This window comes from Microtus oregoni, unplaced genomic scaffold, assembly GCF_018167655.1.
Source record: "Microtus oregoni isolate MIOR12 unplaced genomic scaffold, Mior012 000019F_ref0000042, whole genome shotgun sequence".
Classification (NCBI taxonomy): domain Eukaryota; kingdom Metazoa; phylum Chordata; class Mammalia; order Rodentia; family Cricetidae; genus Microtus; species Microtus oregoni.
The window spans coordinates 1,238,409-1,262,068 of record NW_024543078.1 but is presented as its reverse complement, the minus strand read 5'-3'; the positions used below and the strand labels follow the sequence as shown (position 1 = coordinate 1,262,068).

At 52.4% G+C, this 23,660-nt stretch overlaps 1 protein-coding gene across 2 annotated transcripts in view; it reads left to right on the top strand.

Moving 5' to 3' along the window:
• Itga5 (integrin subunit alpha 5) overlaps positions 1 to 23,660 on the top strand; it is a 29,460-nt gene extending 5,800 nt beyond the window's left edge. The window contains exons 1-30 of one of the 2 annotated variants that reach the window (XM_041669646.1): positions 1,017 to 1,275; positions 7,736 to 7,866; positions 9,177 to 9,289; positions 9,385 to 9,505; positions 9,674 to 9,735; positions 9,829 to 9,874; positions 10,098 to 10,223; positions 10,367 to 10,411; positions 10,524 to 10,567; positions 12,255 to 12,311; positions 12,446 to 12,498; positions 12,665 to 12,873; positions 13,139 to 13,330; positions 13,503 to 13,548; positions 13,887 to 13,988; positions 14,137 to 14,192; positions 14,280 to 14,434; positions 14,592 to 14,729; positions 14,825 to 14,892; positions 15,133 to 15,283; positions 15,372 to 15,464; positions 15,578 to 15,657; positions 15,784 to 15,864; positions 15,968 to 16,073; positions 16,923 to 17,075; positions 18,609 to 18,692; positions 18,797 to 18,910; positions 20,902 to 21,003; positions 21,636 to 21,758; positions 22,304 to 23,660. In XM_041669646.1, the coding sequence (XP_041525580.1) occupies positions 1,055 to 1,275; positions 7,736 to 7,866; positions 9,177 to 9,289; positions 9,385 to 9,505; positions 9,674 to 9,735; positions 9,829 to 9,874; positions 10,098 to 10,223; positions 10,367 to 10,411; positions 10,524 to 10,567; positions 12,255 to 12,311; positions 12,446 to 12,498; positions 12,665 to 12,873; positions 13,139 to 13,330; positions 13,503 to 13,548; positions 13,887 to 13,988; positions 14,137 to 14,192; positions 14,280 to 14,434; positions 14,592 to 14,729; positions 14,825 to 14,892; positions 15,133 to 15,283; positions 15,372 to 15,464; positions 15,578 to 15,657; positions 15,784 to 15,864; positions 15,968 to 16,073; positions 16,923 to 17,075; positions 18,609 to 18,692; positions 18,797 to 18,910; positions 20,902 to 21,003; positions 21,636 to 21,758; positions 22,304 to 22,387 (3,156 nt within the window). In that variant the 5' untranslated portion in view covers positions 1,017 to 1,054 and the 3' untranslated portion in view covers positions 22,388 to 23,660. Of the gene's footprint in view, positions 1 to 1,016; positions 1,276 to 7,735; positions 7,867 to 9,176; positions 9,290 to 9,384; positions 9,506 to 9,673; positions 9,736 to 9,828; positions 9,875 to 10,097; positions 10,224 to 10,366; positions 10,412 to 10,523; positions 10,568 to 12,254; positions 12,312 to 12,445; positions 12,499 to 12,664; positions 12,874 to 13,138; positions 13,331 to 13,502; positions 13,549 to 13,886; positions 13,989 to 14,136; positions 14,193 to 14,279; positions 14,435 to 14,591; positions 14,730 to 14,824; positions 14,893 to 15,132; positions 15,284 to 15,371; positions 15,465 to 15,577; positions 15,658 to 15,783; positions 15,865 to 15,967; positions 16,074 to 16,922; positions 17,076 to 18,608; positions 18,693 to 18,796; positions 18,911 to 20,901; positions 21,004 to 21,635; positions 21,759 to 22,303 lie in introns of those variants that run through there. The other variant, XM_041669647.1, reaches the window with a different exon arrangement.

Below are 23,660 nucleotides of genomic sequence, written 5' to 3'. Positions count from 1 at the left end.
GAAAGGGAAGGCTATTAGGAGAGACTCTAAGATTCTCTTCCCATCCCCGGACTAAGATAAAGACTAGGATCTTGCCTGATGTACCCTACTATAAAGGTACCTCCACTTACTAAAACCCCTTCCTCTACTTACACAGGCCATGGGGGTGACCAAGATGGCCAATAGAATCTGAAAGTTGGTTCCCTTTGAAGACTCCCCATGCCACCCTTTATATGTTTCTGGGATTTCTCCAGGAAATCAGGCAACCTAATGAAGTCACTGAAGAGAGGGGCTGGCCACTTGGCGAGATGCCAAATCCAAGAAAGGGCCATAACAGAGACTTCCAAACCCTATATTAAAGAGAACCAGAGAATTGAGACCCAGTGCTCCCGTGTCGGAGACCTCAAACTCCTGTTCTATCTGCTTGGGAAGTGGCAGCCGCGGAACTCCCGCAGTCAGCGAAGCTGCTCCAGCAGGCTGCCTGGAAGCACTCAGTGCCTGGGCTGAGAGTCCCTAATCCAGCTGGCCCGAACCCAGGCACCCAGTGGCCCCGGAAGGCAAGGGGGAATCCCTGTTGGCTGGATGCCAGAGGAGTCCCTTGTCTCTCGACCCCAAGGCTTCTTTCCTGAATAAGTGAGGGAGACCCCCACACACACTGTTCAGGCTCCCTCCGCCCCCCAGAGGTGATTCCTTTCCTCATTAGGAAATTCTCTGCTCCCTTTTTCCAACTACTTTTCCGAGCGTTTACGCTGTACATCTGGAAAGGAGTGGGGGGGGGGGGGAGCAGAGAGGAGGGCGAAGAACCCGAGCCCGCCCAGTCTGAGCCAAGCCAGACCACCAGTCTCCAGCTGGGGCCGGAGCCAGGGGTTCAGAGGTGCGGCCCCCTTCGGGGTGCGGGGCGCGGCCTCGGCGTCCCGGGGACCCAGGAATGTCCCCCCGCCAGCCGGCCCGGCGGCCGGGGGGAGGGCCCAGCCGGGAGTTTGGCAAACTCCTCCCCGCGTTGAGTCATTCGCCTCTGGGAGGTTTAGGAAGCGGCTCCGGGTCGGTGGCCCCAGGACAGGGAAGAGCGGGCGCTATGGGGAGCAGGACGCCACGGTCGCCACAGTCTCCTCTCCACGCGGTGCCGCTGCGCTGGGGGCCCCGCGCCCTGCTGCTGCCGCTGCTGCTGCTACTGTGGCGGCCACCACTCCAGGTTGGGGGCTTCAACCTAGACGCGGAGGCCCCGGCGGTGCTCTCCGGGCCCCCCGGCTCCCTCTTCGGCTTCTCCGTGGAGTTTTACCGGCCGGGAAGGGAAGGGTGAGTGGTGAGGTTGGCGGCGGGAAGGGGGCAGGGGGCCACCTGGAGATTGGGGGCGCGCCGGAGTGTGGAGGCGACAAGACTTGAGTTTGAGGGTGGAGTTTGAAAGAACTAGAACTGGAGTTGGGGGCCCAAGCTAGAATTGGGGGCCCGCGCTGGAGCAGGGAAGCACCGTGGCCGACGTGGAGTGTGAGATCAGTGTCGAGACTTGTGGCATGAGGAGAGGACAGGAATCTAGAAGCTGGAGAAGTGCAGGCAGGGACTCGGGGCCAACCGGGAGGAGAGAGCTTAGAAAACTCAGGGTCTCTGACGATTTGTGGGCTGCTGGGGACCTGTGGTGGGTGGGAGTCGAGCGGGGAGGGGAGGCCGGTCCTTAGGGAGCACTGGTGGAACTTTGAGATCCTCCGTGGGGCCATTGAGAGGGTTGAAGCTGGGTAAGCGCGTGCAGTTAGAGGGAAGACTGACTGAGAGGGTCGGAAGGTTATGTGGGGGCCAGTCTCATCCTCCCCTCCCCCATCAACTCAGACTGAGACCGGGAAGAAGGACAGAGGCTCCCTCCCCTTTCTCCTCAGTCTCCTGCGTCGCCTCCCACCCTCAATCTCTTCAGGCGAGGAGATCCAAAAACTTAGGGAGAACCCCTGGATCCTGGCACTGGGGGAACTGGGACTAGGGGCGGGATCGGCCCAGGGCGGTGCACGGATGTGTCGGGAGGGGTGTGTGTGCGCGCGCGCCTGAAGGGGGGTGGGCGGTTTCCCTCTAGCTCCAGCTCTTGGGAGGAAGAGAAAAGCTGATTTCCTGTAGCAGTAGTTGAACTGAGACACAGACTTCTGGGACCAGGGTCGGAAGCTGGAGAGACGTAGGCTCTCCGGACCCAAGAGCATCAGAACGAAGGTTCCTGAAAACCTCTATGGAGAATTCTTATTTCCGGGTAATAAGCAGACCCAGACTCTTAGTGCCTGGAAAATGGGTGCCCACAGGCTTGGAAATCAGAGTTAGAGCCCACATTGAAACAAAAGTGGTTTGTTTCAATGAGGAGAGGACGTTAGGAAGTAAGAGGAAGCTGACAGTCCCAGCTGCTGGGACAAGGAACCCCACATGCCAGATTGCTGAACCCCTTCTATGACAGCAGTAGTTGTTTCTCCTCTACCTCCAAGCTCTGAGCCTCCCTCTGCCCCCTCCCCGCCCGAGATCTCAGGGCTTGATAGGACCTTTGTCAGAGGTGAGCTGATTTTAGTTATCTGTTTAACTAGGGGGTGTTGGAGGCGGCTAACTCTAGCTAATTCAATTGGGGAAGGGACAGTTTTCTACTTTGTCTGGAGGACTTAGGGATGGAAAAAAAGATAACTAGGCCCCAGCCGTTGAATTTGGGCTTTTCAAGGTCCCCACCCCACACCCTGGCCTCTTGCCCAAACCTCATTGCATCACCCTATCCTGGAGTCCCTGCCAGGCCTTGCCTCCTCCGGTCCCCTAAACCTCTTACCACAACCATAACGGAGGGAGCAGAAGTGGTGGAGGGGCTATAGGATGCTTTGGCTTATCAGGGTGTTCAACTGTCTGGCTTTTTATTTCTCCCTTATTTCCATCCTATCCCCCACAAAACTGGCAGTTCTCTGAAAACTGACGCATCTGTTGGACTTTGCACTTCTTGTCCCCTAGGTGTGCATCTGGCCCCTGGCCTGATCCTTCAGTCCCTGAGGCTTCTTCTAAAAGAGGACCCAGCCTCTCCATCTCACCCCCACCCTGCTCATGATCTGCTTTGCTCTGTGTGTAACCCTCTTAGAGCATTCTCCCCCCCCAGCGCCTGTGTGCTGGCCTTGGCCTCTCTCTCCTTCATGTGGGAAAACAGCCCTGTGGCTGTGGTCTCAGTGTTCCTAGTTTCTCCTGCATCACCCCTCGCATTGAAAAATGACGAGGACGAGGCGAGCTCTGCAGAGGTTGCCATGCAGTCGTGGGTGTGAGTGCTCACACTCACCCAAGAGCTGGGACTTGAGCAAGTCCAGCCTTCCCCTAACTGAATGAGACAGCATCTAGGAGGTGGCTGCCCACTTGCAGGCAGCCTATGCAGAGCACGAATTTGATGGGGAGAGTCTGGGTTCTGAATTTTTTTTTCTGGCACCAACCTCATTCATTTTGTTTTCCTCCATTTCTGACTTGCGTTTATTCATTCCCAAACTGTGCAGCCAAGAATGACCTTGAATTTCTGTTGCTACCTCCAGAGTGCTAGGATTGCAGGCTGGCTCTGCCACACCCTCCACACACCCAGGGCCTCTGTGCTTGGCAAGCAGTCCACCTGGCACCACTCATCCCCCGTGCTCACACGCTTGGAGCACTAACAACTGTGGTAGTGGCAATAGTCCCCACATTCCTCTTACGCTTGATATCAATTTCTCATTGGATTAGTACAAAATTCCTGTGTTGATCAGAGAAAATATTATTGCTTCAGAAGTCATAAAATTTAGTTCTAGAAGTTAGTTAGGGACCATCCAAAAGCAACTCATCATTGAGAGAGAGAATTTAAGGCTAGAAGAGGGAAAGTGGCTTTGCCTAGGACACTTAAAGCTAAAAAAGTGAGCCAGTCTGCTGGAGGCAGCTCTTACTCAGCCAATCAGTACAGCCCTTTGGAATGTACTTGGGGTTCCAGAAGCAGGTGTCCCCCTCTGGCCTGGCTAAGGGTGAGGTAGAATCATGGGAGCTGGGCCCTGGCCCACCTGCTGCTCTCTACTCTGACCTTGTCCAGCCAAGGGAGTCAAACAGTAACTGAATATTGAACAGGGCCTTGGTTAATCAAAAGCCTGGTTGGGGAGATAGTGAAGAAGAGCGGAGGGGATGTTTTGGCCATGGGGCAGGGCAGAACACTAGCCTCAGAGCCAGGCTCCCAGGCTTCTGTTCACATCCTGGGAAAGATTCTGAGCATCCCTGGATGGCTATGACTTCTCTTGACTTAATATTCCCATCCGTCAAATAAGGACATCAGGGTAGATCGGCAGTTTGGGGACTTGTTGAAGAACGTCAGGACTGCGTAGCCTTTGTTAACTGCCTGCAGCAGCCGCTTGGCATCTGCATTAGTCCTGAAACAGTGGACATTCTGTGCAGTGGCCATTTGTCTCCAAAGACCAACAAGACCCCCTGAACTCTAAGGCTTCTACAGAAATGACGGCGAGCATTTCTTCCCCTGGACTCCGGAACAGAGTCTACTGCCAACTTGCATCTAGTGGGAGATAATTCACCGTTTTTTATCTTTTACAAACCAAGAGTATCTATCTATAGCTGCCCATCAGAGTTTCTGACCAGAGTTGATAACCAGGCTCCTCACACAAGCTGGTGCAATGCCAGTCCAAAGCAAATGCATTTGAAGTTTTCATTAGCCTGGTATGCCTTGTCAGGTAAATGCATGATTTCCCAACCCAAGGAGCCTCCCTGGGTACCCTCTTGGATCACTTTGAGGATTCTACTGCTGCAGGGTTTAGGAAGCATCAGGTGGGATAAGAAGGGTAAATAAGCCTTGTGCCTCGGCTGGCATGTGTAGGTGCTAGAATGAGGACTGTTGAGATGGCCATACCCATGCATGGATCGCGTGGGCTGATCTGGATTCACGTCCCCAGCCTGCATTCTGGTTGCTTTTTTTTTTTTTTTTTTTTTTTGGTTTTTCGAGGCAGGGTTTCTCTGTGGCTTTGGAGCCTGTCCTGGAACTAGCTCTGTAGACCAGGCTGGTCTCGAACTCACAGAGATCCGCCTGCCTCTGCCTCCCGAGTGCTGGGATTAAAGGCGTGCGCCACCATCGCCCGGCTCCCAGCCTGCATTCTGGGATCCTCGAACCTTCACAGAGCAAACAGATATTCCACCGGCCCGTGGATTTATAGGGCTGCTGACTATACAGTCCCATCTCAGTTCCTCCACAAATGCAGGTGGTATGGGAGAAGCCAGAGAACGAGAGGAAATCCAAGCCCTGCTGAGCTAGAGCAAGAACCAGAGCTCCAGCTCCTGACTCCTGTGCTGCGCCCTCACTGTTTTGAGACGGGGTTTCCCTGGGCAACTCTGCTATCCCGGAACTCACTCTACTGTGGACCACCACAGCCACAGGCCTCAGAGAAGGAGCACACTCCTCTCTCCCCTGGGGCTGCAGCTTCTCAGTGTTGTCAGACTCAGGCATTCTCACCTGAGGTCACTGGGCCCTTGGAATGGTGGCTCCAACCTCTAATTGGCCTTAATTCCTGAGTGAGAGAGGTGAGACCCAGTGGGTGGGAGACAAATGGAGAAATGTGAGGCTGGAAACTGACAGGAAGCCACAGGCAGTAAACATTTCCTGTCCCCTGGGCGAGTGAGGCTGGCACCTCCTCTCTCCACTCTGACTTCAGGCACCTCCTGTCCAGTCCCCACTCCTGTTCCTCCGGCCCTTGTTTTCTTCTCACCTCCGCTCTAACATTCCCTCCAAATCCTTGGTGTCCTGGGGACTGCCTTCCCTGCTGCTGTCACTTATGCCTCTTAGACCCTGCCCCGCCCCCTCAGTATATGTGACCCTATTGGAAGACAGCCCTGCCTTTCTTAGACCCTGCCCCTCCCCCTCAGTATATGTGACCCTATTGGAAGACAGCTCTGCCTTTCTTAGACCCTGACCCCCCTCCTCAGTATAAGTGACCCTATTGGAAGACAGCCCTGCCTTTCTTAGACCCTGCCACGCCCTCTCAGTATATGTGACCCTATTGGAAGACAGCTCTGCCTTTCTTAGACCCTGACCCCCCCCTCCTCAGTATAAGTGACCCTATTGGAAGACAGCTCTGCCTTTCTTAGACCCTGCCCCGCCCTCTCAGTATATGTGACCTTATTGGAAGACAGCCCTGCCTTTCTTAGACCCTGCCCCGCCCCCTCAGTATATGTGACCCTATTGGAAGACAGCTCTGCCTTTCTTAGACCCTGACCCCCCCTCCTCAGTATAAGTGACCCTATTGGAAGACAGCCCCGTCTTTCTTAGACCCTGACCCTCATTATATGTGACCCTATTATTGGAAGACAGCCCTGCCTTTGTGGCCTCTGCTAAGTCCCTTCTTGGGCCCACAATTCTAGTGATAAAGGCTGTGGAACCGCAAGAAAAGGGGTAGTTTTGGGAGTGTTGAAACCTAAAAGACAACAGAAACCATTAGAAGTAGAGAGCCCTAAGACCTGAGATCAAAAAAAAGAAGCAAGAAATGGCTCAGCAGTTAAGAGCACTGGCTGCTCTTCCAGAAGACCAGGGTTCAATTCCCCAGCATCCACCTGGCAGCTCCTGACTGCTCACAGCTCCAGTCCCAGGGGATCCAATGCCTTCTTCGGGTCTCCTCTGGAGCCAAGTGCCCACACGGCACACAGACATTCAGGGAAAATGTCCATGCATGTTAAATGAATAAATAAAGAGAGAGAGAGACCCAGTAATCTAAATCAGGAGAGCAAGCACTACTGTGGACAGACAGGCAGAGAGGTTGAGGAGCCAATGGCAGCAGGGGAGCAGAGCAGAGGCCAAGGCTGGCCGGGACAGTGGCCCAGAGTTGGGGGTGCCAGGGAAAGCTGCCCAGGCTGCCAGGCGCAGTGCTTGCAGGGGATCCTGAGGAAAGCGCCTAGAGAGGACTGGGCTGTGGCTGTGTGGAGGACCCCATCTCAGACGTGTGTGTCCAGGAAGAGCAGCCAACAGAACAGGATTTGAGTTCAGTCTTCTGGGGCTGCTTTGTGGTAGAGAGGTACCAGTGAGGCAGAGCCCCGCGGGAAGGTGACATCCATCCTGAGCCGCAGGTGGGGCAGGCCAGGCCCAGGAAACAGCTTCTCTCCGCGTCTGCCTGGTTCCCGGCACTCACATTTTCCTCCTACATGCCCCAAGACTAAGTGGCCAGTCGCCTGTGTTCCAGCCCAGAGAGAAAATTTGGCTTGGGAAGAGAGGGTACCCAGTAGGTGAGGACCCTGAGGCTCCACAGGAACGTGGAGTTCTAGGGCTAAATTGTCCCTTTAATATGTATTTTCAAGCCATTTTCAAACAAGGTTCATACTTTGCATTTAGTACTACTTTTTGTTTGTTTTGTCTTGTTTCGTTTTTTCCTGATGCCAAGCACACCCTCAACCTCTGGGCCGCAGCTTCAGTTCACAGGTCTGGGCATCTAACCTTGGCAGGTAGACAGAAGAAATGGGAAAGCTGGAGTCCAGACCCTCTATCCCTCCTTCCTTTTCCAGGAACTGATTCTGGTTCCTTCTTGTAGTAGAAGAAGGTAGGAGAATGTGGGAGGAGGGGAGGAGCTGAGTTAGTGACAGCAGCATATGGGGAACGTCTGACTCCAGCCCCGGCCTCTGGCATCTTTGGCATCTCCTGAGATAGAAATACAACCCAAGGGACATCTACCCCACCCCCATTCTTGGCCCAAAGGTCTGGGTGCATCCTGCCACCCGAGACTGACCTGGAAATAGGACCCTTCCTAATGCCCTTCTCCTTTCCCCTTCACAGGGTCAGTGTGCTGGTGGGAGCACCCAAGGCTAACACTAGCCAGCCAGGGGTACTGCAGGGTGGTGCCGTCTACATCTGTCCGTGGGACAACAGCCCTACCCAGTGCGCCACCATTCAGTTTGACAGCAGAGGTAGGCTGGAAGACTTCAGGGAGGGCCTAGTGTAAGTGGGTAGGTGGGCCTGCAGCTTGGGGATGGGGCTTGGGGCTCCTGCTGCAAGGGGTGCAGCCTCAGCACCAGAACCACGTGCTCTCCCAGTAGTAGTTCTGGTGCTCCATTTCCTAGCCGTAGGCTTCCTGTGGCCCTCACTCCATGCTTCCAGCCCAGCCCAAGGATGGCAGGCATGATTCAGAAACATGTGGCTCTCATTTTCACTGAATCACCCACAACTCTGGGAGGCCAGGGCCGTAACACAAAACACAGAGGAAGCTTGAAGAGGGTTCTATTCCTAAGCTAAGTGATAGTGCACATCAGCTATAGTGTGCTTCAGCTCCCTAGGGAGCTCAGCCCTCAGGCAGATGGAGCTGAGGGAGCTGAGGATATCCAGCCAGCACCAGCATGGTGTGTTGGTCACTTGAGCAACTGTAGCCCCATCCTGCGAGGGAGGAAGCAGAAGGTAAGCCACCCAGCTAGTAAGAAAGCAAGGCAGTCTATCAACACAGATAGGGACTGGAGTAAGAGGGCAAGAAGAAGTAAGCATAAAAATGTGGAGGCCAAGCCAGGCATGATAGAGCACAGCTTTAATCCCAGCACTGGGCTTGGACAGAGGCATTTGAATCTCTGTGAGTTTGAGGCCAGCCTGATCTACAAAGCGAGTTCTAGGATAGCCAGAGCTACACAGAGAAACCCTGTCTTGAAAAATAAATAAATAAATAATGTTTGAGGCCAGCTGGTTTCTGAAAGGGTGCTAGGTACTGAACCAAAGTCTTATGCACACTACCCATATGCCGTACCACTGGGTTACAGCCTCTGTTCTGAGCAGGCTGGCTTTTAGAAGCCTAAGAACACTCAGGAGACTAAGATAGGAAGATTGCCAAAAGTTCAAGGCCAGCCTGGGCTACATACTGAGACACTGTCTTAAAACAAATAAAGAAATAAAAAGCCTAGAGACAGGTGGAGAGTAAGAAGAGCTCGGAAGGCAGCGGTCCAGAGGACGGCGTTTAGACGTGGGAAGAGGCAGAGGAAGTAAGGAGGTGGGAAGAGGCTGTTGGAGGCAGAGACAGGGCTGGTGTACAGACAGAAGTTAGCCATGGGACTCTGCCAGTCTTCCCCAGCACCACAGTGCAAACTTCTGCTACAGCTAAAAGGAAACCAGAGAAACCGAAGAGACAACTTGGCAAGGGCTCGGGGTTCAGGGTCTAGAAACACTGAGCATCCTGGGCCAAGACTGAGGGTCACCTTTCTGAGAGCCAGGGTGATGGCCTCCTTTCAACCTCCCCAAGGTTCCCGGATCCTGGAGCCCTCACTGTCCAGTGCCACGGGAGAGGAGCCTGTGGAGTACAAGTCCTTGCAGTGGTTCGGGGCCACGGTTCGAGCCCACGGCTCCTCTATCTTGGTGAGGCACCAATGGGTTCTTGGTGGCTAAGAGCTGAGCCGTGGTGGAGAAAACCAGGCCTGGTCTAAACCTGAACCCCCTCTGGGCCCTCCCAGGCATGTGCTCCACTGTACAGCTGGCGCACAGAAAAGGAGCCTCAGCACGACCCCGTGGGCACCTGCTACCTCTCCACAGACAATTTCACCCGGGTTCTGGAGTATGCACCTTGCCGCTCAGGTAGGGGCCGAGTGACACAAGCCACTGCACCTTCTTCATGAGAGGGTGTCAGGTGCTCGGTGTCTCTCCTCGTGGCCACCAAGCATCAAACTGACATTTTCAAAACTGCTCTCCCTAACAGCACATCTCTGCATGGCTCACTCATCTCACCATCTTCTTCCCTCATAGATTTCGGCAGCGCAGCAGGGCAGGGCTACTGCCAAGGGGGCTTCAGTGCTGAGTTCACCAAGGTGAGAGGTGATTGGGGAGGGAGGGCAGTGGGTGAGGATCCAGGGTCAGCCCCAAATGGTGCACTCATCCCTCTTCCTCTCACCTCCCCATAGACCGGCCATGTGGTCCTGGGTGGTCCTGGGAGCTACTTCTGGCAAGGTAAGCCCTCTTCAGGCCTTGGCACTGCATTCTTTCCCCACTCTAGGTCTGAATCACTAATCCTTCCCTTCTCCACTCCTCAACTTCCCAGTTCCACTTCCAGACCCCCTTCTACTCCATCCTCCACATAGTCCCTTTTCTTGATCCAAACTCAAAATCCTACTCAGTTCCCCTAAAGCCCTAAAGTTACCTCCCCCTGCCTATCACCCTGCTCCCCTTCCAGGCCAGATCCTGTCCGCCACTCAAGAACAGATCTCAGAGTCCTATTACCCAGAATACCTCATCAACCCGGTACAGGGGCAGCTACAGACCCGCCAGGCCAGCTCCATATATGATGACAGCTACTTGGGTAGGCGAGCCCGTGGTGAGAGAATGGGCGGGGAGTTCAGGGCCTTCTGCCTCGCTCAGCCCTCCTCTGCTTCTCCCAGCTGAGGGTTAGAGAACAGGGGTCTCAGAGGAGGCGATGCTAACATCCTTCCACTCTGTCCCCAGGGTACTCTGTGGCCGTGGGTGAATTCAGCGGTGACGACACTGAAGGTGAGTGAGTGCCCACATTAGGCCAAAAGGGGAGCTAGAGAAAGCTCCAAACACAGCCGTCAGAGTCCGCCCTGTCTTTCCCTCAGCCCACCAGTTTCTCTTCTCTTTGCAGACTTTGTTGCTGGTGTGCCCAAAGGAAACCTCACCTATGGCTATGTAAGACCCCGCCTACCATCTCCTGCCTCTCACCCTGGCTCAGTGCAGAGTCTTGCATAGCAGTGTATGGGGCCTCAAAAAAAAAAAAAAAAAAAATAGATCAGAACATAGGCTCTGGGGAAAAGAGATAGGATTTCAGAAGTCTAGTTCAAGAAAAGGAAGCTGTGAAGTCAGACTCGGGTTCAGATTCTGGCACTGACTCTGGGTAAGTTTGTCTGTTCTTTTATTGCTACGCTGTCCCCTGCTTAACCTCTCTAAGCTGCTTCTTCCATGTACAATGGGGTAATAATAGTTCTGACCTCATCAGGCACTTGCGAACTGTTAGGTGGTGTTTGACAGCCAGTTGCTATCATTAGACCACGACAAGAGCCCAGACAGATGAGTGCCACACATGGCTGTTCGATTAATAACATTTATTAAGGAAAGATGAGGGATGAGACAAAGGTATCTTATCCCATCCCATCAGGTGCTTCTAGCGAGTACATGGGACGAGACACGCAGCTATCATATTGATATCCACCGTCCATGAGCCTTTCAATATCCCAGGCACTAGCCATTCACGATGGCGGAGCACAGCCTTGATAGTCTCCACAAAAACTATGGTCCTAGGATACCAAGTGTGTTGCTTAGGGGCAGCGGAATAAATATTTAATAGCTACCATACTCCCAATTCCACACTCCTTCTGAGTGGGAAATTCCTGAAAAGCAATCGAGGTAACCTAACACATTTTAGGATAGCAGTACCCTCTTTTCAGAGAAGGCTCTGTGAGGGCTCTGTACACATGGGGCAAGAGGGAGTGCCAGGCACACGCCTGAAGAACACAGAGTAGGAAATCGGAGTGAGTTTGTAGCCTCACAAGCTAAAAGAGGGTGAGAAGAGAAAGGCGGATTGGACAAGCACAGGCAGTGGGAGCAAACACCAGAGCTTTGGAGTACCAGCCACGAGACGGACTGACAGTGGCCACGGGGCGGGCATAGGTGGGAGTGACAGGTCCTCCATCTGCTCTGGCATCTCTGCCCGTGGGGAAACCCAAGGCGCACAGGCTCACACCGACTCTCAGCCAAGAGACTTGGAGGTCTGCGGGGCCAGTGCTCAGAGGAGACAGATGGAGTGGCTTGTAGACACTGGTGGGTGAGGGGAGGCTGAAGTCTTGAATCTGTTGGGTTTGAAACCCCAGTGTGTTTTCAGTATCAGCTACTGTTCACCTGCTGCTTACCAAGTTCTTCTTTAGTCTCTGAGAGGCAAAATCCCAAACAATGCTCCTGGTTCCACTGATCTTACATTATAGTGACTAGAATCTACTGGGTAGAGATAAAAATCCATAAGAGATATAGAGATATAAAGGGAAAAGACAAATCAGCGGGGGCTGGAGAGATGGCTTGGCTGCTTCTCCAGAGATCCTGAGTTCAATTCCCAGGAAGCACATGGTAGCTCATAGCCATCTGTAATGAGATCTGGTGCCCTCTTCTGGCGTGCAGGCAGAATGCTGTATACATTATAACACTGTATACATAATAATAAATAAATCTTAAAAAAAAAAAAAGGCAAAACAGCAAGGGGGTAGAGAAAACCTGTAGGTGGAGGGAGGGCAAACTGGAAAGGAGTCAGAAGCGCTGAGGAATGCCTGTCCTATGTGTCCCAGACCTTTGACTGTGGGGCATTCAGGACCTTTCTCTTCACCTTCAGGTCACCATCCTTAATGGCTCAGATATCCACTCCCTCTACAATGTCTCAGGAGAACAGGTGAGGACACCCTTGCCTCCACCAAGTTGTGGACCAATAGTGTCAAACTCTTCACCTCTCTGGAGCCCCTGAACGTCCGCTCATAGGTCCTCGTTATCCTTTTACCGACTGAACCTTGTTCTTTGTCCCCCCAGATGGCCTCCTATTTCGGTTACGCTGTGGCCGCCACTGATACCAACGGGGATGGGTGAGTGCTGGGAAAGAGGGCAGTGCGGGCAGAGTGCTCCTTGAGGGTGTTTTCTATTCACAGAAGGGAGCCTGGGGAATCCAGAATGCCTGGGATTTCCTGGATGGGGCAGTAAATGGTGGCAGGACAAGGTTATCAGGATGCTTGGGTCTGCCCTTTTCCTCAGGCTAGATGACCTTCTGGTAGGGGCACCTTTGCTCATGGAACGGACAGCTGACGGGAGGCCTCAGGAGGTGGGCAGGGTTTACCTCTACCTGCAGCTCCCAGCTGGCATCGAGCCCACACCCACCCTCACCCTCACTGGCCAAGATGAGTTCGGCCGATTTGGAAGCTCCTTGACACCTCTGGGGGACCTGGACCAAGATGGCTACAATGGTAAGCATCATGGCCCAGGGGGCTGAGGCGGGGAGTCGGGGGTGGAGGATGGGGGGTGGGCTGATCAGGAACTTAGGGGGAGGGTTTCTGTCAACTAAACTAACTACCCAGGCCCCCTTGACTTCCCACGGGTATTGGGGTTTAAAGAGATTTAGAGCAGGAATTGACGGGTAGGTGTGTGGAGAGTGATATCCGGAGGTTTTGTGGTAGGGATTTGGAGCCCTGGCCTCCTGACTTGACGACAAATGTGTGTTATGTCTTGCAGATGTCGCCATTGGAGCTCCATTTGGTGGGGAGACCCAGCAGGGAGTGGTGTTTATATTCCCCGGAGGCCCAGGCGGACTGAGCACTAGGCCTTCCCAGGTTCTGCAGCCCCTGTGGGCAGCTGACCACACGCCAGACTTCTTTGGTTCCGCCCTTCGAGGAGGCCAGGATCTGGACGGCAATGGATACCCTGGTAAGTTGTAGCCACTGCCCCTTCGTCTTAGAAGGTGCATTTCTAGGCAGCTGCCACCAGATGGTGCAGTCCCCTAGCTCAGGCTTCCTTGAGTCATGAAATTAGAAAGTTTAGGAAAAAAGGGTCCTAATTTGGGGCTTGCTGTGAAGGGTTGTATGTTGGCTTTTTGCAGATCTAATCGTTGGGTCATTCGGTGTGGACAAGGCTCTGGTGTACAGGTATGGATCAGGGAGACTGAGGCAGCCTGGGGAACTGGAAATGCCCCTTTAGAACAAGGACTGGGAACACCAGTGCAGAGGCAACTGGTGTCCTGGGGCCGGTGCCAGCCCTCAGAGGAGTCTTTTTTTTTTTTCTTTTGGTTTTTTGAGACAGGGTTTCTCTGTAGCTTTGGAGCCTGTCCTGGAATTAGCTCTGTAGACCAGGCTGGTCTCGAACTCACAGAGATCCGCCTGCTTTGCCCCCGCCCCCCCAGTGCTGAGGTTAAAGGCGTGGGCCACCACTGCCCAGCACCTCAGAGGAGTCTCAACCCTGTTTAACACACATTCACTCTCTGCAGGGGGCGGCCTATCGTGTCAGTCAGCTCATCTCTCACCATCTTTCCCTCCATGTTCAACCCAGAGGAGCGCAGTTGCAGCCTGGAAGGAAACCCTGTGTCCTGGTGAGCTGAGCCAGAACCCTGTTAGTGGGCAGGGGGCCATGTCTGCCTCAGGAAAGAACAAATGGGGGTGACCTAGTCTGGGTCTTTCTGAAGCAGGGAGGGTCCAATTTCCGTTCCACTCAGTGCTTCCTCTTCTGTTGTTCCCCAGCATCAACCTGAGCTTCTGCCTCAACGCCTCTGGAAAACACGTCCCCAAGTCTATAGGTGAGGAAGACAGGCCGTGGGGCGGGGTGTGAGGGCTGAGTCCGGCAGGGAAGAGGGACAGACTCACACTGTGTTTCCCGGCCACAGGTTTCGAGGTTGAACTCCAGCTGGACTGGCAGAAGCAGAAGGGAGGGATCCGACGGGCGCTCTTCCTGGCCTCCAAGCAGGCCACCCTTACCCAGACCCTGCTTATCCAGAATGGGGCTCGGGAAGACTGCAGGGAGATGAAGATCTACCTCAGGGTATGGGCTGAGACTGTGGTTGGTGCCTGGACCTACAGAGCAATGGGGATTGTCAGATATGGGTCTTGAGAAGATTAAAAAAAGAAGCGAGACGAAGAAACAGGGCCACTGAAGCCTCAGAGTCCCTGATCTCGTGTACTCTCTACCCTGGTCCTAGAACGAGTCAGAATTCCGAGACAAACTCTCCCCAATTCACATTGCCCTCAACTTCTCCTTGGACCCCAAAGCCCCCATGGACAGCCATGGCCTGCGGCCAGTCCTACACTACCAGAGCAAGAGTCGGATAGAGGACAAGGTAAGGAAGGAACTTGGGAGGACAGGCCTGGCACCTGAGGCAGGGCCCTGGGAAAGGGGTCGGAGGACCCTTCTCAAAGCTGTCCTGCTCCCCAGGCCCAGATCTTGCTGGACTGCGGTGAGGACAACATCTGTGTGCCTGACCTGCAGCTGGCTGTGTATGGGTGAGTGGGACTGTCACATGACCAACGTCACGTGACCAAGGGTCGGGGACAGCCTAGCTGGGAGTCTGCGAGCATCTCTGGCTGTCAGCTCTGTCCGTTTCTCTGGCTCTAGACAGAGTAAGCACAATGCTATCCATGCAGCTCCTCATGCTCCAGGGCCACTCCTGCTGTGTGCTACCATGCCTGATTGCCTCGGTTCGTGGATTCATTCTTCAGTGTCCTTACCCTGTGTCCCTCCAGGGAGAAGAAACAAGTGTACCTGGGTGACAAGAACTCACTGAACCTGACATTCCATGCCCAGAATCTGGGTGAGGGTGGCGCCTATGAGGCTGAGCTTTGGGTCACAGCCCCTCTGGAGGCCGAGTACTCAGGACTTGTCAGACACCCAGGGGTGAGAAGGGACTCTCAGGTGGGGTGCAGAGGTGGTCCCCTCCAGAGGGGTGCCAAAGCCTGAGTGGCCTGTGCCCACCTATCCCCAGAACTTCTCCAGCCTGAGCTGTGACTACTTTGCTGTGAACCAGAGCCGCCAGCTGGTGTGTGACCTGGGCAACCCCATGAAGGCAGGCGCCAGTGTAAGTCAGGAATAGAAGAGGAAGGGTGGAAGCGAGCCCAGGATGGGGTCCTGCTGCCCCAGCATACAGCTGAGCACCCCATCTAACTGTCCCTTTTCCTCCCTGTTTCACAGCTTTGGGGTGGCCTTCGGTTCACTGTTCCTCATCTTCAAGACACAAAGAAAACCATCCAGTTCGACTTCCAGATTCTCAGGTAAGGAGGGACTGGAGCGGAGCTGGGACTGAGTTCAGAGGGAAAGAAGGGAGAGTGGGTCAGGTGGCAGACCCTGGTGCCTGGGGATTCTCATCAAACGACTTCACTCTTGCCTCCATCCCACAGCAAGAACCTGAACAACTCACAAAGCAATGTGGTCTCCTTCCCGCTCTCCGTGGAGGCTCAAGCCCAGGTCTCCCTTAATGGGTCAGTGCCCAAGCAGAATGGGGCCTTTAGAGGGAAGGGGGTGGATTTCTACGGAAGGACACTTGGATTCCTCTTGCCTGTTCTAAACCATGTTCCTCCTCAGTGTCTCCAAGCCTGAAGCCGTGATCTTCCCAGTTAGCGACTGGGACCCCCAAGACCAGCCTCAGAAGGAGGGAGACTTGGGCCCTGCTGTCCACCATGTCTATGAGGTGAGGAGGTCAGGAGACAAGCTGGGGGTCAAACCACATGAGGGGACAAAAGAGGACCACTGTAAGTGACAGCAGCTAGGACCTGGGTCAGTGGAGAAGAGGGGACAGCCTGGTAAGTACTGAGAGCTTCTGACAGATGGCCAGAGGAGGAACACACCAGCCACAGACTTACAAGGAGTCACATGGGGATTTCTGTGAGTTCCAGGCCAGCCTGGGTACAGAGTAAGACCTTGTCTCAAAAGATGTCCCTTCAGTTCTCAGTCCTGATGCAGTGTGTATGGGTTGTGACCCAGGCCTGCATATCGAGCCAGCCTTCCCTTCAGAGAATTGTGTTGGAGGAGGGGCCACTTGTTTGTCCCTGCCGCCCAACTAGCTTAGACCCGAAATAACCACACAGAACCTGTATTAATTAAATCACTGCTTTATACTTGAGAGGCAGAGGCAGGCGGATCTCTGTGAGTTCGAGGCTAGCCTGGTCTACAAGAGCTAGTTCCAGGACAGGCTCCAAAGCTACAGAGAAACCCTATCTCAAAAAACCAAAAAAAAAAAAAAAAAAAAAAAAAAAAAAAAGTCACTGCTTGACCCATTAGCTTTTTTCCTGCTGTTTATCAAACCATATTGGTCTGAAAGCAATCCACAGGTTCTCATCTTCTGTGGAAACAAGAGAAGAACCTCTTTTCAAAAGCAACATAGCCTTAGACTCAAATTTTAAAGTCATGATACCTTTATAATATACTTGCTGGTTTTGCTTAGCAGCCCATATAATAAAATGTCTCTCTGTACTTAGCTCCTTCACAGTTAACAAGTTCAGAGATAACACAATAATAGAGTTGTATTGTTCCCTCTCAGCTCATCAACCAGGGCCCCAGCTCCATCAGCCAGGGTGTACTGGAGCTTAGCTGTCCCCAGGCTCTGGAAGGCCAGCAGCTCCTCTATGTGACCAGGATGACAGGACTCAGCAACTGTACCTCCAACTATTCCCCCAACTCACAAGGCCTGGAGGTAAGGACCTGGACATGGGCATGGGGTGGTGGACTGGGGTCTAGGAAAGCTGCCTGGAGACTACTGGAAGTGGTGGGGAGATCTGGAAGGGAAAAAAAAGGCCTGTATCCACTGCATTTCTGTCCTTTGTCCTGAAATAGCCTCCACTCTGTCCTGGTGTGCTCCTAGATCTGTGCCACCTTGTCCTTCTGTGAGGCTTCAGACCTGTCCTCTGGCCCTCTGAGACTGTGTTTACTTGTCAACAACCCTTAATGAAGTAAGGGTTACAGTGAACACTGTTAGACCTAGGAAAACCCCCACACCAAATGAAACTCACAAGGTCCTCTCACTCCTGGAGCTTGCATCTAACGAAGACTTGGTAAACAATAAGACATAAAAAGAAAAATAATTGGCTGATGAGAAGTGATGAAACCTGGCATAGTAGTCCCAGCACTTGGGAGGCGAGGCAGGAGGCTCAGGCATTCAGGGTTATCCTCAGCTGTATGCCTGAGGCCCTGAGAGAAAAAGAAGATGGACAGAAAATAATTTAAAAAATGAAAAAAGCTAGCCGGGCGGTGGTGGCACACACTTTTAATTCCAGCACTCAGGAGGCAGAGGCAAGCAGATCTCTGTGAGTTTGAGGCCAGCTGGTCTACAAGAGCTAGTTCCAGGACAGGCTCCAAAGTTACAGAGAAACCCTGTCTCGAAAAACCAAAAAGAAAAAAGGAGAAAGCTATGCAGGTATGGTGGGCATGTCTGTCATCTCAGCACACCTCTAATCTCAATCACCAGCACTTAGAGGAGCTGGAGCAGGGGGATAACCACCAGCACTTAGAGGAGCTGGAGCAGGGGGATAACCACCAGCACTTAGAGGGGCTGGAGCAGGGGGATAACCACAAAGTTAAGGCCAGTCCAGTCTACATAGTGAGTTCCAGGACAGCCAAGGCCACATAGTGAGAACTCTTGAAGGAAAGAAAGAAAACAGGCAAGTGGACCTCTAGAAGAGGTAGCCTTAGCCGGGTAGGACACTTGGCTAGCATGTCCAAGACTCTAGGTTCAATCCCAGCATTGCTAAATCAACAAATCAAGTCATGATTCTACTAAAGCCTGAAAGACAAGGCTGAGGACATTCCCAACGGAGGAAACAGTCAGTACAAAGACGCAGGAAGGACTTAGTGATTCTTTTAAAGATTTTTATTTTTTATTATGTATACAATGTTCTGTCTGCATATATGCCTACTCGCCAAAGAGGGCACCAGATCTCATTACAGATGGTTGTAAGCCACCACGTGGTTGCTGGAAATTGAACTCGGGACCTCAGGAAGAGCAGTCAGTGCTCTTAACCTCTGAGCCATCTCTCCAGCTCTAGGAAGGACTTAGTGATTCTTTACACATCTCCTATTTCAGTGCAGAACAAGGTGGAGGCCTTGTTCTTGGCAGTGGGTGGGTTGGCTGAACATAGGGACAGAGACAGAAGCAAGGCCCCTACTCTGGAACTCAGGTTCAGGCTGATCTAGGTACGATGAGTCAGGAGGGACATTTCTCTTCTTCCAGTTGGATCTGGAGAGTTCCCCACACCACCTGCAGAAACGAGAGGCTCCAGGCAGGAGTTCTACCGCCTCTGGGCCACAAGTCCTGGTAAGTCATTGCAGGGAATGAAGTTTGTCCCTGGCACTGGACACCCATTTGAGTTCTGAGGATCACCAGAGCAGTCTGGGCTCAGAGGCCTTCTTTCTTTCCAGAAATGTCCTGAAGCCAAGTGCTTCAGGTTGCGTTGTGAATTTGGGCCACTGCACCGCCAAGAGAGCCGGAGTCTGCAGCTGCATTTCCGAGTCTGGGCCAAGACCTTCCTGCGGGTGAGGGAGCCTGGACCCCAACCTTTGCACCTAGTTGGGCTGACCCTGCTCTTTCTCTGCTTTCTGCCCTTCCACCTCTGCTTTGGTAACCCTACACAAACTACAATTCTCCCTCACCCTGGTTTAGACCAGTTGTGCGTCCTTGGCGCCACCTTGTGGGCACAGAAAGAGCAACTGTTTCCCTTTCTGGTTCTGATAGAAAAAAGAGCCCAGCGTGGTGAGCATGATAGGACAGGCTCACCTTCAAACCAGCACTCAGGAGGAGAGAAACCATGTCTCAAAGAACTAAAAGGAAAAGCAAAGCAAAGCAGTAGAGGGGATGGGAACACGTCAGTGATAGAGCATTCCCAATCCATGGCTTTAAACACCAGAGCTGGGGCTGGGGAGCACTTACATGCAAGTATGAGGACCAGAGTTCAAAACCTCGGCATTCACATAAAAGAATGCCTAGCCAGTGTGGCAGCCACCTATATGTAGTCCCAGCACACAGGAGGCAAAAACGGAATCCCCACAGTTGGCTGATCAGACAGTTGATGCAAACTGGTGATCTCGGGGCTCTGGGTTTGATGAGAGAATCCGTCTCAATGTGTGAGAAATCTGGAATCAGTCTCTGATCCACCCATACATGTAGCCACACACCATATACACATATGCACATGAGAGAGAACACGTCTCAATGGATGAGTCTTCAGCCTCTGAGCCCCCACATACATACACCACACATGGGAAGGAGGCCTGTGAGATGGCCTGGGGAGTGGGCAGAGGTGCCTGCCCCCAAGCCTAACATCTGAGTTTGATCTCCAGAACCCACATTACAAAAAGAGAGAACTGATTTCCTTTGCCCTCCATAGGCAAGCCTTGGGATGTGCATGCCCAACCACACACAAATAAATAAACAAATGTTTAGAAAAGAAAAAAGAAAAGAGGATTGGGGAGATGGCTCAGTGAGTAAGTGAACTATATGTTCAAGCCTGACCACTTGGGCTCGATTCTTGGAACCCGAGGAAAAAGCTGAGTTTGGTGGGTCAGCCAGCCTGGGATATATAGCACAGTGACAGAAACAAGAGAGACCAGCCTCAAAAAACTAGAAGGAGAAAACTACCTTGTGAAGTTATCCTCTGATCTCCACATGTGTGTCATGGAACATGTGTGCTGGCGTATGTACATGCATACACACATATGCACACACAAAGAACACACAGGCACATAAATAACTGTCATTTTTGAAAAACAATTTTAAGAGGGTTGGAGAGATGACTCAGTGGTTAAGAGCACTGGCTGCTTTTCCAGAGAACCTGATTTCAATTCCCAGCAACCACATGGTGGCTCACAGCCATCTGTAATGGGGTCTAATGGCCTCTTCTGTCTGATGCTGTCTTCTGTCATGCAGGCCTACATGCAAGTAGAGCACTCATATACTTAAAATACATAAGTAAATAAATCTTTAAAAAAAATTTAAGACAGTAGAAGGCAAGATGAACCCATAGCAAACAGACAAGCAGAAGCAGGAAGAGGGAAAAAACATTTACTGAACACACATTTTGAACCATGTTAACCCATATCAACCATTAAAATATATATTGAACATACAGTCATCTGATTATGCATTATTCAGTTATAGTTACTCAACTTGACATTTATTATTTCTCATAAAAACATTAAGAGAGGGGCTGGAGAGATGGCTCAGAGGTTAAGAGCATTGCCTGCTCTTCCAAAGGTCCTGAGTTCAATTCCCAGCAACCACATGGTGGCTCACAACCATCTGTAATGAGGTCTGGTGCCCTCTTCTGGCCTGCAGGCATACACACAGACAGAATATTGTCTACAAAATAAATAAATAAATAAATAAATAAATAGATATTTTTAAAAAATTAAGAGAATCAGAGTGAGTGAGTCCATAATAGGAAAGCTCCCATCCCAGACAAGCTGGGGAGGCTCGTGTTCTCTAGATCCTGCAAGGGGCTGCCCTGACCGCCTTTCTCCACCCACAGCGGGAACACCAGCCATTTAGCTTGCAGTGTGAGGCTGTGTATGAAGCCCTGAAGATGCCCTACCAAATCCCACCTCAACAGCTGCCACAGAAGAAACTTCAGGTGAGTTCAAGGTCAGAGGTCTGGGACAGAGAAGGCAGGCTCAAGAATGTCAGAAGCAGGGTGAGGACGAGGATATTTCCTCCCGTTGTAGGTTCAGAGATCAGCCAGATTAACATGGTGTCTTTGTAGTTCACACCCTGGAGGGCAGGGACATCAGTGTGACTCATATGCCTGACAGTGAGTGGAAACACATGGAAATACCTGAGCCCAGTCTCAGAGTCAGGAAAGAGTTCCCGGAAGGAGTGGTGTACAAGCTGAGGCCTGAAGAAACTAAACAGGCTGACTATTCCGAAAAGGAAGATTCTGGTGGAGAGAACAATAGACGCAAAAGCACAAAAACAAGAGACGTGACGCGCGACTTTAACCCCAGCACTCAGGAGGCAGAGGCAGGTGGATCTCTGTGAGTTCAAGGCCAGCCTGGTCTACACAGTGAGTTCCAGGACAGCCAAAGCTACACCAAGAAACCATGTCTCTCAAAAAACAAAAACAAAAAAAGACACTGTGCACTTCAGACTCTTCTATCTTTAAGTTCAGAATGTTGTTAGCTAAAAATGAGAGTTAGATCCAGATCCAACAGCCGTTAGCCAGGAATAGAGCGGACAGAGTTTATGGATTCTCAGTGTTATCTCCAGGTGGCCACAGCCGTGCAGTGGACCAAGGCAGAAGGCAGCAATGGCGTCCCCTTGTGGATCATTGTCCTAGCCATCCTTTTTGGGCTCCTGCTCCTAGGTCTACTCATCTACGTCCTCTACAAGGTCAGCCACACCCTGCCCCGGCCTGGCTACCCTCCTACCAGGCCCTGCCTTTTACACAGTAGAATCCAAGAAGCCACCCTCAGATCTGTTTTCCAGCACAGGCCCCCTCTCTGCCCTGGCTACTTATACCCATCCTGTCTTTTACTATTGGACCCCTCCTTTCAGTCTGCAGCCCCCAATTTAGAAAGAGCCTCCTGTCTCAGAATAAGTTTGCCAATATTGCAGAACTGCAGATGGCAAATAGTGACGGCATTTGTGCTTTCATTTCCTCGACAGCTCTGCGGCAGCTAACAACAAATGATCATAGTCTGCAGGTGGCCGCCACCGCTAGGCAATCAGTGCTTGAGTTGAACTTGTTTACCCCTTCTGACTTAACTGCTAGCATTTTTAAAACTCTGATAAAAAGATTGCCCCATAATAAATCCAAACGTGGGTATTCAGAAGCCACTTTTGCAGGATGGGGAAGCCGGAGGCGGGACGGTCCTCATCCCCTGGGTCCCTTGTTGAGTGAATGTGGCCTCTCATTGTGCCTCCTTTCTCATCAGCTTGGCTTCTTCAAACGCTCCCTCCCATACGGCACAGCCATGGAAAAAGCTCAGCTCAAGCCTCCAGCCACCTCAGATGCCTGAGTCCTCCTGATCCCAGACTCCTGATCCTGAAGAGCCAGTCCCCTACCTGCCAACAGGGAGGGACCAGGCACTTCCTGAAGGTGCTGAGAGCTGGGGAGACTCTGTTCTCCTTAGCCCAAAGACATACTTGAAGGGCCAGAGATGGGGGACGAGAAGCTGGAGATGTGTCCCCCATGCACTGTGAAGGACCCTCGTTTACACATGCCCTCTCATGGATGGGGGCCTCAGGGCCAGGGCCAGAAGCCTCAGCCTTCCTTCAGCCTTGCGTTTTGGAGACTTATGAAAGCCACTTGGAGCCATAATAGGAGATCCAGCAGTGGTTCCCTGGGCCAGAAATACCGCCAGGACTTCTCGTCTGGTTCCAGCCTGCAGCTAAGAGTCTGAGACTTGGGAGACCTGGCAGCTCCAGTAGCCCCCATCCTGGAGGGCCAATAAAGAACACTAACCATGGACGGTGCCGCAGGGCCAGCTCAGGACAAATCTCGTACCCAGGTCTGGGAAGTCACGAGAACGGAACCAGACCTAGGCTGGGGCCTGGGGTCGGTCTGGAGCCCAGTCTCAGATTTTAAGAACCTGCGCTCACAGGATGGCATTTGGGTTAGCTGCAGATTCATCCCTGACTTAGGACAAGTCAGGAATTTCCCAGGACCCTAACCAGGTCACAGTGGCAACAGATCTGGAACCTCAGCCTGTCCAGACACAGGCTCACTCATTCCCCAGAAAACGGGGAGCCCCAGGCCTGCAGACCTGGGTTCTGCCCACCAGCTGCACTGATGCTGCCCCTTCCTCCCTACCCCACCCTCTCCTCTGCTCCAGAACCCACTCCCAACTTATTTAAACTCTGTTGCAAGTGCAATAAACCCCACCCACTGCCCCCATTGACCAAAGTTGCTGTCTGTCCTTATACCCTAACTCTCCAGACCCATCCTAGACCCAGAAAGCAGGGCAAAAGAGAAATATCTGTCTCCCATGGGCCTGTTCCCACTAAGAACTAGGTATGTTAGCACAGCACCTGCTTTCAATCCCAGAATTCTAGAGGGAGAGGCAGGAGGATCAGTTCAAGGTCAGGGAGAGAAACAGTAGGAGGGAAGGCCTGGAGAGACCTCAGAGGTTAGGAGTCAATTCCTAGCAATCACCTGGTAGCTCCCTACCATCTATAATGAGATCTGGTGCCCCCTTCTGGCCTTCAGGCAGAACACTATAGACATAATAAATCTTTAAAAAAAAAAAATAGAAGGAAAAAAAGGAGCCCTGTAGTGGTGCACTCCTTTAA